Raw genomic sequence first — 13,077 nt, 5'->3', positions numbered from 1 at the left:
CGGACCACCAGGACTGCCAAGGACTTCCTTCTTCCCCACCTCTGGGGCGTTGTTAACTGGGACCCGGGACGGGAGGCGGGTTCGGCATCTCGGGCCAGGCTGCGTACCAGGTGGAGGGAACTCGAGAACGGCTTCTTCAGTGAAAAGGTCAGGCTGTCCTCTTCCCCGAGGCTAGTCAAGTCCGGGCCGGAGGTTCCGCGTCAGGAACTCGGGATTCTGGTCCCGGTCTTGGGTTGGAGGTCAGGATGAGTCCCGGGCTGTCAGGCAGCGCTCGCCCAATTGCCGCACCCAGGACTTCATTTCCCAGCATGCTTCCGGGGAGGCGCAGGCGCACTCTTAGCGTCGGCCCGCCGGCCCCGCCTTCCCTTCCGGGTCGGGCTTCGCAGCCCCGACAGCTTCCGGGTCAGGCGGAGGCTGCGGCTGAGGCTGCGGCGGCGGCGGCGGCGGCTCCGGAGGCGGGCGAGAGGCGGGCGCGGAGCCGAGGCCGGGCCAGGCCGCGGACCATGGACGTCGCGGGCCAGGAGAGCGACTGGCGCAGCGCCTCCTTCCGCCAGAAGCTGGTCAGTCAAATGTGAGTAGGGCCGCCCAGCCCTCCCCGACGTCCTCGGGGCTGTCAGCGGGGCTCGGACCCGAGCCGTTTCCCCGCCGTGTTGGGTCGGAAGCAGAGACTGAGGCTGTCGGGGGAGAGGTGGCTCTTGGACCCGAGCCGGGCCAGAGCAGGACCCCTGCAGAGCCCGAAGGGAAAGGCCGAAAGTTCTGGGCGCAGGGTAGAGGGTGTCGGGGGGCTATCCACCACCCTGATGCAGCGGTGGCCGCGGGGCAAAGTTGCGTAGGTGGGAGATGGGCGAGGCCAGGGTGAGGGCGGTTTTCGAGCCAGCCAGGTGGATGAGCCCCAGGCTTGGTTCTTGTCGCGGGTTCGAGTTTTCCGAAACGCGAGTGACAGGACCAGTTCGTGGCTTTCCCTCCTCCGCCAGTCCTCCACCGGCCCATTAGAAAGGAATTCTCGAGTCTGAGGAGGCGCGTCCACCGGACAGCTTCGGAGTTGGGGGGATAGAGCGCCGGCTCCGGGGACCGGGACCGGCCTCTGTTTCCCCATCCTGAGCCAGGCAGGTGGACTAAGGCGCTCTCTGTTCCCTGCCAGCTCTGACCCCGGGAACTTTCTCTTCCCATCTCTATTTCGGGGTCTTCAGTGAATGAAGCGGGGGAGGGAGCGGCAGTGACCGGCACTTTGAACTTTCTCCCCCACCACCACCACCACATCCCCACCTCTCCTCTCTCCACCCCACCCTTAGCCTGTCTGCTGGGTGAGTCATGCCCATTGTATGCAAGCTCAGCCCAGGAGCCTTTTCCCCTCTTCCCGGGGAGCCTGGCTTAGCTGGTGGAGAGTCCATTTTCCTCTGGGTCAGTTACTGGGGTGGAGGTGGGGAGGTTAGTGGGGGAGGGGGGGCCGGGCTTCAGAATTGGACCTGGATAGCCGCATGTGGTTCTCTGGGCTGCTGGCCCCTCAAGCTGCTCTGTTCCCTTCCCCCACTGGCCATTCCCTGGGTCACTGCTCCAAGGCTGCTCTTAATCCCCACCTTTCACCCCCTCCCCATCCCTTGTGCCCACCACTCTAGGCTGAGCCTTACTTGGAAGATTAGCCCAGTCAGCGGCCAGAATTCCCTGCCTTCAGGTTCCCCCTGTGTGGGAAACCAAGCAAACAGCCCAAGATGGGGAGTTTGGTGGCCCTGGGTTCTAGGGCTTCAAATCCTCGAGGTTCCACCAGGCAGGACTAGAACCTCTTTGCTTCAGTTTTCTTCCTTCCCTATAAAAGCAGAGAGGGGGCAGGAACAGGATAACTTCTCATAGTTCTGAAGCTGTGATGATCCCTCATCTGCCACACACCCTCTCCACACCTGCCCTTAGATTAGAAAACCAACTTTAGTAGCACATTTTGGCTAGACTATGGCCATTTCCTGCTGTTCTTCTCCCCACTTTTGTCACAAAGAAAACAGACCAGCAAAAGCAGTCATAAAAATAGGAGCACTGTGGCTCCATAGTCCTTGGACCTGAGTTCAAATCCCATGTCTGCCTCACACCACTAGGATGACCTCACTAGTCATGCCTCCCAGGTTCTTCTGTGAAAGGAGCAAGGTGAACTAGATCTAGGATTCTGAGGTCACTTCCAGCTCTAGGTCCAGGACCCTTTGAGCTGAGGGGTGGGAAATTTCCAGCAGCAGGCACTCTTCCACCTTGGTCAGGACTGGGCATTGCAATGGGGCAATTTTACCTCTTAGAGGGCTGTTGTAGTCCTTGGCCTGTCCATGTGCTTCTGGTGCTGCTCACTTCCTACTTCAAAGCTTCCTAAGCTTCCTCATTGCCTCTTCCCCCTCTGGGTCTGTGGTTTCTTTTCAGGGGATTTCCCTGTCCACCTGATCTGCTGGCCCTGCTGAGATTTCTGCTGTCCTTACTGAAGGGAAGTCAGTCATTCAGTAAACATTTATTAAGCACCTACTATATGTCAAGCAGTGTGCTAAGCTCTGGGATACAAATATAGAAAAAGTAGGACAGCCCCTGCCCTCAAGGAACTTCAAATTTAATGGGGGAGACAACACAGAAAAGAAGCTGGAAAGCAGCTGCTGGTAGATAGTCTTGGCCTAGGGAAGCTTTGGGATCTGGGAGCTGGCCTGGGAGTCTGGTGAGAAATGAAGGATGGTCTGAGGTTTCATTGGAGTACCTGCCTCCACTCTCCAGTCAGAAGGACAGAGAGGGGTGATAAGAACAATCCTAGCTAACAGTTAAATAGTGCTTGTTGGCCTTCATACCCAAAGCAGACCAAAATGACATTCCCTGGGTGATGTCTTCTGACTTGAGCAGAAATTGGATTTAAGTAAGGCAGAGTTCTCCAGAGTGAATCATCAGTCCAGTGGCAAGACAGAAGTCAGGAGGACCCCTTGGATGGCCCTGGGCACAGGGGGTGGCCTTGCTGTCCTCACTGTCTGACCAAAGTCTAGGCACCTGATTCGGCCACCTTTGTGGGCATTGGAACAATTTGTTCCCATCTACCCAATCCACCTCACATGCCTGGGGTAGGCACCCCACAACTCACTGAGAGGTTTGAGGCTTGTTGGTTACCCTCACCCTGGTCCTGCCTGCCTGCCCAGACGGTTTTACTGGGCTGTGGCCACTGCTCATGCTACAGCTTCTTTGAGAGCTGGGTGTCAGATGGACACCAAAGGTAGATGAGCAGCCCTCCCAGCAGAGGCTGTATGGCCCATTTATTATTACATAGCATTGTGCGTTTAAACACTTTATAATTATCATCTCATTTGACTGAACCATGGGACAGAGATGCTGTTATTATCCTCATTTTGCTGTTGAGGAAACTGAGGCAAACAGAGGCGGTGATGAAGTCTCAAAAGGCAGATGGGATCTTGTAGGATGATGAGCTTTTCCCCTAAGGAGCTTCCTGGGGCATGGGGAGAGTCAGAGAAGTCCCAGAGCAGCGTGGCCAAAGAAAAATGAGGAGGAAAGCATTCTTGATGTCCAGGTCCCTCTGCCTGTCTTGGACTTGGCAGCCCAGAAAGCCTGGTGAGATGCCTGCCCCTGGGGCTAAGCAGCCTGGAAGTGAGTGTCTGAAAAGAGGAAATTGAACCAGGGTCTTTATGACCATGAGTTCTATGCCCCTCAGCCTCTCCCAGATTTTCCAAACTTCCTGAGCTGATGTAGGCCTCCCTGGCAGCTCAGCTCCCAGTGACTCAGCGCCGTTTGTTAAATCATGTCCAAACTCTGGCATTCAGTTCAGCAAGTAATTATGAAGGGCCTGCTCTGTTCCAGTCACTGGGCTAGGCAGTGGGAATAAGAGACCCAAAAAGAGTCAGCAGGCCTCTGCTCCTGGGAGCTTCCTTTCCTTCTCTGGCAGTAAACAATGTGTATTCAGACAGGGAAATACAAAGTAGATGTTAAAATAAATACATTATCCTTCATTCTCTAACTTCCGGCTTTTGTATCACTCCCTCTCATAATGGCAGCCTTCTCTCACACCTTGAAACATTCTGTGGTCTACCAAGCTGGGCTCTTTCCCTTCCCTGTTTCTAAAACTTTGGATCAGTGTGACTTTAGGCACATCTCTTTGATGAGGGGATTGGACAGGAGAGTTTCTGAGGACCCTCCCCATTCTAGATCTAAGGCCCTGTGATCCTTTTCTCACACCTTCAGCACCTAGCCCAGTGGCTGGCAAGTAGGAGGGAGTCTGTCTGTCTGCCTGTTTCCCTCTCCCCTCTCTCTTTTCTCTCTCTCCCTCTCTCCCTTTCCTCTGATCTTAGTATCATTTCTTTTTTTTTTTCCTTTCTGAAACCCTTTCCTTTTTGTCTTAGAATTGATATCAAGTATTGGTTCCAAGGCTCAAGAGTGGTAAGGGCTAGGCAATTGGGGTTAAGTGAATTGCCCAGGGATATAAGTGTCTGAGGCTGGATTTGAATCTGGGACCTACAGTCTATCTACTGAGCCACCTAGCTGCCTGTTTGGTATAAATTTGAAGACAGAGAGCAGCAAGGACCAGGCAGCCCAGGTCAAGTGACTTGCCCTGGGTCACATAGTTAGGAAGTGTCTGGGATCTGATTTGAACCCAGATCCTCCTGACTCCAGGCCTGACACTCTCTCCACTGAGCCCTCAACTGCCCCTGGTAATTGTTTCTTGACAGACCTGTTTCAATCTGTTGTAAATGTCCTTTTATCTGGAATGAACCCTGCTCCTACTGCTGCCTTGATATCCTATCATTCTGCCAAGATGCTACTAAGCCATGGCCTCCGTGCCTTTCCTTGATTCTTCCTGCCTCCTTCATGCTTATTCTATTTTAATTTGCTCTGATGATGATGATGATAATGATAGCCAGCATTTATGTAATCCTTTAAGTTTTGTAAAACAAGCTACTTGGTGGTAGGGATTGTAGCTTATTTAGTTTTAAGATTCTTGGCAATCAGTCATTCATTTCACATTTATCAAGTGCCTACTATGTACTGCAAAAAAAAGTTCTTGCCTTTAGGGACCTTATCATCTAATGAGGAAGACAGTATGCCAGTATATACCAAGCAGGTTTTTTGTAGAAGGTGGGATTTTAGTTGGGACTTAAAGGAGGCCATGAAGTAAGTAGGCAGAGCAGAGGAGAGAGTGGTTCAGGCAGTTTAGAGAGAGACAGCCTCAGGCACTTCTTAGCTCTGTGACCCTGGGCAAGTCACTTAATTCCCATTGCCAGCCCATGCCACTCTTCTGGCTTGGAAGTAATACTAAGAAAGAAGAGAAGAGTTTTTTGGAGGAGGGGGAATTGGGATGGGGAAGAATTGGTACTAAGAAGGTAAAGGATTAAAAAAAAGAAACAATTACTAAGCCTTTTCCAAATGCTCCTTCCTACTTGCCAGCCACTGGGCTAGGTGCTGAGGGTATGAGAAAAGGATCACAGGGTCTTAGATCTAGAATGGGGAGGGACCTCAGAAACCCTCTTGTCCAATCCCCTCATCAAACAGATTTGCCTAAGGTCAAGCTGACACTAAGTTTCAGAAACAGGAAAGAGAGAGAGCCTGGCTTGGCTAGTACACAGGCCACTCTGGCCCAGAGCCCAGAGATGAAGTACCTTGTTTGTGGTACTTCCAGGGGGCCTGTATCACTGGATCAAAGAGTACATGTCAGGGAGCAAGGTATAAGAAAGGGAGCAGGGGGCCAGGTTATGAAGGGTTATGATCAACCAACAGCATTTTGTATTGCTCTTGGAGGCCCTAGGGAGCCCTGGGATTTATTGAGTAGGGGATGATATGATCAGGCTTATGTTTTAGGAAAATTACTTTAGTGGCTGAGTGGAGGGCCTATTGGAGTGGGGAGAGGCTAGAGGTAGGCCGACCACCCCCCTGCCTCAATTCCCCACCTCCCCCCCCCCCAGCAGCTGCTGTAAGAATTATGACTTGGGGTAATGAAGGCCTACACTAGACCGATGGCAGTGTCAGAGGAGAGAGTTGTTATAAAGGTGAAATAGGCAGGCCTTGGCCACGGCTCAGATATGGGGTGGTAAGAGATAGTGAGGAGTCTGGGAACCTGGGAGGATCACATTGTCCTCTCCAGTAATAAGGAGGAAAAGTTTAGAGGGGAAGACAATGAGTTCAGTTTTGCACATAGTGAGTTTAAGGTGTCTGAAAGATGGCTGGGGATGCAAGACTGGAGGTCAGCAGAGAGGTGGGCCTGAGGACTGGAGGTATTTGATAAAAGTCTTTTCAAAATGGAATTATTTTGAGAACAGAACATCCCCCTGGGGCCATAACTGAAGTCAGTCATTGGGTTATTACTTTAGAAATTTTATTTCACGTGTTAGTGAGGTTTATGGACTTTCAGTTTTTAATATGAAAATATAGAGGTCATCTGTAGAAGTCAAAAGTTAGCTTGTTTTCTGATGATTCTCCTAGAACACCCTCTTCCCTGAGGTTGGCCTTTCTTTTCCTGCCTGCTTATTTGACCGTTAGAAGTCACCAGCCAGTGTCTGCATTTTGTTCTCACCATACCAGGCCTGCCCTGGACAAAAAGCTGTGAAAAGAGCTCCTTCCCCACCCCTAATCAGGGGAATCACATGACAAATTTACATATCACATACAAGACCCTAGGGAGCTTTGCTGCCAGTTAGCTTGGGGACTGACCCTTTATATCCTTTCTCTGAGTGACTAGGTGATCCTGAGGTCCTTTTTTGCTCAAAATTGAAATGCTGTGGTTTTGAATGAGTAGTAGAGAGCCCTTTGCAGATTGAAAGCCACCTCCTGAAGGTGTTTTGCCCTTGCACCTTGGGAATGAATTGTGCCAAGTCCCTGGGAGCATGGGACTCCTTTCGGTTGGTTCTTAATCATCTATATTTCCAGACATTTTTCATCTTCTTTACCCAACAAGTTTATCTCTTTATCTCTAACAAAATATTAAAAAAATGAAAAACAAAACAATTTAACAGCACATCACCTGTGTTAGGACAGTAGCTGTAGAGTTCTTCATCCATAGATCGTCCCCTTTGCAATGATCTTGGTGGGTAGCTAGGGAGGAAGGTGGAAGCTGTGCTGGGAGATTCCGAGGATGCTGGTGTGAGTTGCTGATATACTGAAATAAGAAAGAGCTGGGAAGAGAGCTTAGCCTAGAACCTCGTTCTGAGGTCACTGACTGATCAGTGTTGATGGCTCCTCTCTGGGCTGAGCATTGGCCTAGGCGCTATGGGAAGAAACAAAGGGAAGTACTAAATCTTGATCTTGCAGTTAGTTGTAGGGAAGCCAAATGGGCTGTCCAGCTAGAATGCTCAATGCCTCTGGGCAGCAGAGAGGAGAAGAGAGAGGAGTCATGAGGCCTTTGTTGGGGATGTGGCAGCTCTTCCTTTAAATCTCTTCTGGAAAGGTGGGTGGGCAGGATTTAAAGAGCTTGGAGTGATTAGCGCCATCTCAGCCTCATCAAAGGCAAGTGAAGTCAGGTGCTGGCTTTGGGCTTCCTAGGGTCCCAGGAACCTCATTTGGAACAAAAAGTATTGCATGTTGTCTTCCTGATATTTTGGGTCTGCTTCATTTTTGGCTTTCTGTGGCCTGTTCCTGTTCACAGGGGTGCTTCATGGATACCCACCGACTGTTGATAGGAGGACTGTTGTGAGGTGAGGCTGGAAAGGTATGGGGGAGCCAGATAGGGCTCCATCCATCCTTAATGATAGAAAGATTCAGAAGAGGGGTGGCCTTGGGAAGAAGAGAAGGAATTCTCTCTTGGACATGTCTTGCTTGAGAGGCCTCTGAGGTATCCAAGTAGAGATGTCTAGCAGATGACTGGTAACATGACTCTGGCACTCCTAATGGTTGAACCCTCTGGAATTGATCAAGTCACCAAGGGAAGACATAAAAAGCTTTAGATGGAGTCTTGAGCTGCCCAAGTCATCCTTAAGTTGATGCTAGTGGATGTGAGGAGGATGAGACCAAGCCAAGAAGATTTTGAAGGGAGTGTTCAGAGGAACGAGAGGAAGAAGAGAGAGCAGTATCAGAGGCCAAGGAAAGGGGGCAAGAGTGAGTGTTCAGGTGAATTGTCTTTTCAGCAGTGATCAAGAAGGATAAGATCTGAATGAAGGGAGAAGGGGTCGCCCAGTGTGGCAGTGTGTGCAATGAAAGACTTGGCTAAGGGAAGCTGGCTTTGAGCCCTGTTGGCAGATGGCAGACGCCCTTGCCTGTGACTCCTCTGAGCTTCAGAGTACTCGGTTCAACAGGGATGAAAATGAGGCTGGAGCCATCTACCTCCCAGGAAGGATTGGGAGGAAAGTAGTTTGTGAACCTTAATTCACTTCCATCCATGTGTGCTGTTGCTGTTATAATTCTAGGTGTGCCTTCTGGGCATCCCTTCTGGTGTTAAGATAAAGATAGGCCACTCTCATCTCTGTAAGGCGCCTGGCTCACCGGGAGGAGGAAGCATGTCCGAGGTACAGACAGGAAACACCTTCTCAGAGGTTAAGTCCCCAAGGTCACACATCATCTACCCTTACACTTCCCCTCTCTCTCACAAGAGGAAGACTGCCAGCCTGGCTGGGAGGCACGTATTGGACTTCTCACCCAGCACTGGTTTTTACAGTTCTAAATGGTTTTTTAAAAAAAACTCAAAAGAGAATTTTGTGACTCCTGCAAATTAGTTGAAATTCAGGTTTTTGTGCCCATAAATAAAGTTTTATTGAAATAGCCACATTCATTGGTTTGGGTTGTCTATGGATGCTTTAAAAAAAAAAAAAAAGAAATCTTTGTATTTTTCCAGATTGAATCTCAGCATAATTTTTTCTTCTTTCTTTTTTTTTTTAATTTTAAACCCTTAACTTCTGTGTATTGGCTCCTTTGTGGAAGAGTGGTAAGGGTGGGCAATGGGGGTCAAGTGACTTGCCCAGGGTCACACAGCTGGGAAGTGTCTGAGGCCAGATTTGAACCTAGGACCTCCCGTCTCTAGGCCTGGCTCTCAATCCACTGAGCTACCCAGCTGCCCCCTCAGCATAATTTTTTAATATTTGTTTTCTGATATTTTTTAGTCCATTTTCTTGCCCCCTCCCCAAGAAGGCGTAATATGATAGAAGGTGTACATATATAGTTCCATGTTTGTCACATTGTGAAAGAAGACACATATTACACTAGAGAAAAATTCATGAAGGAAATCGAGTGAAGAATGGTATGTTTCAGTCTGTTCCTTCAATGGCGCTAGAGGGCCCTTTTCATCGTGAATCCCTTGGACTTGTCCTGGATTCTCGCTTTGTTGATAAGTTAAGCCAGTCCCAGTCGATCATCTTACATTATTGCTGTTGCCGTGTACATCGTTCTCCTGGGTCTGCTCCCTTCATTTTGCATCACTTCATAGATGTCTTGGGGTTGGGACTTTTTTTGGTGATCATCTTGTTTGCCCTTTCTTAGGGCACCACAGTGTTCCATTACAAGCGTATGCCACAGCTTGTTCAGCCAGAGCTGCTAGAAATGTTTTTGTACAGGTAGATTCTTTCTCCCATTCTTTAATCTCTTCGGGATACAGACCTACTAGTGGGGTTACTGGGTCAAAGGGTATGCACAGTTTGCTGGTCCTGTGGGCATGCTTCCAGATTGCTCTTCAGAAGTCTGTCGTTGCTTTTGCAAGTGCTGAGAAGGATGTTTACAACCAAGACTTTCCATATGTGGTGCTCTGGACACCTGGCACTTCTGTGGCACACTGTGAATGGCAATGGCATTGTGAGTGCCACTCGTAGCTCTGTAGTCTGACATTTTATCTAACAATGAGCACCGAGCTTCATGGACTGAGTAGAGGGGAACAATATGATTTTTTTGAGCTCAGGGCCAAGCCTGCCTTTTTTCTGAATCGTCTGATGATCAAAATACTGAGTGGCTTTGGAGACTGGCTTTTGCTTTAGGCTTGATAAGAGTTTCTTTTTTTTTTAAATTAATTATTTTTTTTGCAGTTGCGTGTAGAAACAATTTTTGACAATTGTTTTCTGACATTTTAGGATTCCGATTTTTTCTCTCCCCAAGGCAGTAAGTAGTCTGATATGGGTTATCCTAGTGCTTTCATGCAATACATATTTCCGTATTGTTTGTGCCATGAAGGAAGACACATTTGATAGTGTTTCTTAATGAATTCAATCTAAAATTCCACAGCAAAACAGCACTTACAAAGCTTAGACTGAAGTAAACTCAATTCAACAACAGCTCACATTGCTTGAATCTCAAGTAATGTCAAGATGAGTTATATATTTCCCACCCTGTTAAAGATTCAAACAAGGGGGCAGCTGGGTAGCTTAGTGGATTGAGAGCCAGGCCTAGAGATGGGAGGTCCTAGGTTCAAATCTGGCCTCAGACACTTCCCAGCTGTGTGACCCTGGGCAAGTCACTTGACCCCCATTGCCTAGCTCTTACCAATCTTCCACCTAGGAGCCAATACACAGTATTGACTCCAAGACGGAAGGTGAGGGTAAAAAAAAAAAAAGATTCAAACACGAAGCGAGATCTCCATTGCTGCACAAATTTGAGGAGGATCTATTTTCTTTTTTTCTTTTTTTGTTTTTCCATTTTATTCTTTAGAAAAATTTTCCATGGTTACATGATTCATGTTTTTTACTTTCCCCTTCACCTCCCTCCATAGCCAACTTGAATTTCCGCTGGCTTTAACATGTGTCATCGATCAAGACTTATTTCCATACTATTGAGAAGGATCTATTTTCCAAAGCCAAACTACCATCCCAGCAGGGTTTTCCCAACCTCTATCCAAGTGCAAAAGAAATGGCCATATTTCACAAGTCACTTTAACTATACCAGTAAGGAGTTCCCACCTAACCTTCAATTGGAAGTGATTAATCTGTCATGTCATAACATGTAATAAGGTGGACATCAAGAGAAGAACCTGATAGAATTCTCAAAATGCCTTGTAAGCAATCAATATGCTCAATTAAAATTGTCCGCTCTTGGGGCAGCTGGGTAGCTCAGTGGAGTGAGAGTCAGGCCTAGAGACAGGAGGTCCTAGGTTCAAACCCGGCCTCAGCCACTTCCCAGCTGTGTGACCCTGGGCAAGTCACTTGACCCCCATTGCCCACCTTTACCAATCTTCCACCTATGAGACAATACACCGAAGTACAAGGGTTTAAAAAAAAAATTGTCCGCTCTTGTACTGAGATCAGAATGTGGCAATACCTCTCTGTGTGAAAAGACATTTTCGAAGATGAAATATGATTTTTAAAAAGCTCTTTGCAGATCAGCACTAACAGATGAACATTTATGTTTGATTTTGAGCCCCAATTAAGCAAAATGTTACACCCCTAAAGAAAATTCCATTCTTTTCCGTATTCAGTTATCTTTTGGATTTTGTCCGTTGAAATTTCGTGAAACTTGTTTTTTGTTATTGAGGTACCGACATAATATTCTCAATTTTACCTCTTGGCCCACAGAGCCTAAACTAGTTACCCTCTGCCCAATACAAGAAAGATTTACCCACCTCTGTCTTAGATAGCTAGACTGCCAAAGCTCCAAGATCTCATTGGTCGGTGTGCTTAAAACTGGAAGGGATGTGGGCTCTTATCAGCCTTTTTCAGCCTTTCTCAAGATCCCTTTATACTCTTAAGACCACCCCACCCCCAATCAATGTTTGGTGTATTAGGAATTGAAACAGGTTAGTATTATTACTATGACAATAGTTTGTACCCGAAAGACCCTTCATTTTGCAGAGGAGAAAATAGACCCAGGGTCACACAGTTATAGAGGAGTAGAACTTGGCCTTGAACCTCAGACTCCAGAGTAAGGACTCTCCCAGCCAGCCACAGAGTGCCCCCTCTTTCCTTCCATAGAGATGGCATGTCTTCCATGTTTTAGTCCAGTGATTTCCAAAGTGGGCGCCACTGCCTCCTGGTGGGTGCTGCAGCGATCCAGGGGGAGCGGTGATGGCCACAGGGGCATTGATCTTCCCTATTAATTGCTATTGAAATTTTTAAAAAATGAATTTCCAGGGGGCTAAGTAATATTTTTTTCTGGAAAGGGGACGGGAGGCCAAAAAAGTTTGGGAACCACTGCTTTAGTCGGTGGTCATTTTGAGTTGCTATGACTTTTTAAAAAATTATCTCCTGGGGGCAGCTGGGTAGCTCAGTGGAGTGAGAGTCAGGCCTAGAGACAGGAGGTCCTAGGTTCAAACCTGGCCTCAGCCACTTCCCAGCTGTGTGACCCTGGGCAAGTCACTTGACCCCCATTGCCCACCCTTACCAATCTTCCATCTATAAGACAATACACCGAAGTACAAGGGTTTAAAAAAAATCATATAAAAAAATTATCTCTTGAAGGTCAACCTCTGGGCACATCTTGGCTAATAATCTGTGGACAGCAAACAGGTGGCATTGGTGCAGGGCCTGTACCCAGAGCCCTTCCAGAGTTTGTGCCCCACTCATGCGGTTTGGGAGGGCCAGGTATTACCTTTAGGTAACCTGAGCTGTAGAGTAAGAAATAAGAGAACCAAAGAGAGCCGGAAATCCCCAACTCAGGATACTGTCCCCTAAAGGACTAAGAGAACATGCTAAGCACAGGACTGAGAACTGGGCATACAGTCAGGAGTGCGATGATAGCTCCTTCCCTCCACGAGCTTAAATCCTAATAGGGCCGAGACTCTTAACATGGGCTCTCTGAGCTTGGTCTTTTAAAACTATCCAGATAACTATTTCAGCACGATTGATTTTCTTTGTAATCACTTTAGATTTTGTTTAATGCCTTTAAAAACATCATCCTTAATAATGGGTGGCATTTATTTAGCTCTTTAAGGTTTTCAAAGTACTTTGCAGATATTTTATTCTCTCTCACAACAACCCCAGGAGACAAATGCTGTTATTCCCATTTTGTACACGAGGGGGTCCGTAGACTTTACCAGATCGCCAAAGTGATCCAGGACACACACACACACTCACTCACTCACTCACTCCCTTGTAATAAGGGACAGGGAAGTAGCACTGTGGATAGAGCGCCATAGCTGGAGTTGAGGGGACCTGGATTCAAATATGGCCATAGACACTTCCTAGCTGTGTGACCCTGGACAAGTCACTTAACCCCAATTACCCAACC

At 48.0% G+C, this 13,077-nt stretch overlaps 1 protein-coding gene across 1 annotated transcript in view; it reads left to right on the top strand.

Annotated features, from left to right (window-relative positions):
• Positions 1 to 442: 442 nt before the first annotated feature.
• Positions 443 to 13,077, top strand: part of MED15 (mediator complex subunit 15) — a gene marked incomplete at its 3' end in the record, with an annotated part of 72,747 nt that continues 60,112 nt past the window's right edge. The window contains exon 1 of the mRNA XM_044656608.1: positions 443 to 571. Within this exon, the coding sequence (XP_044512543.1) occupies positions 504 to 571 (68 nt within the window). The remainder of the gene's footprint in view (positions 572 to 13,077) is intronic.

Source organism: Gracilinanus agilis, chromosome 1 (assembly GCF_016433145.1).
Source record: "Gracilinanus agilis isolate LMUSP501 chromosome 1, AgileGrace, whole genome shotgun sequence".
In the NCBI taxonomy this organism is placed as follows: domain Eukaryota; kingdom Metazoa; phylum Chordata; class Mammalia; order Didelphimorphia; family Didelphidae; genus Gracilinanus; species Gracilinanus agilis.
This window is presented reverse-complemented; position numbering and strand designations above follow the sequence as displayed.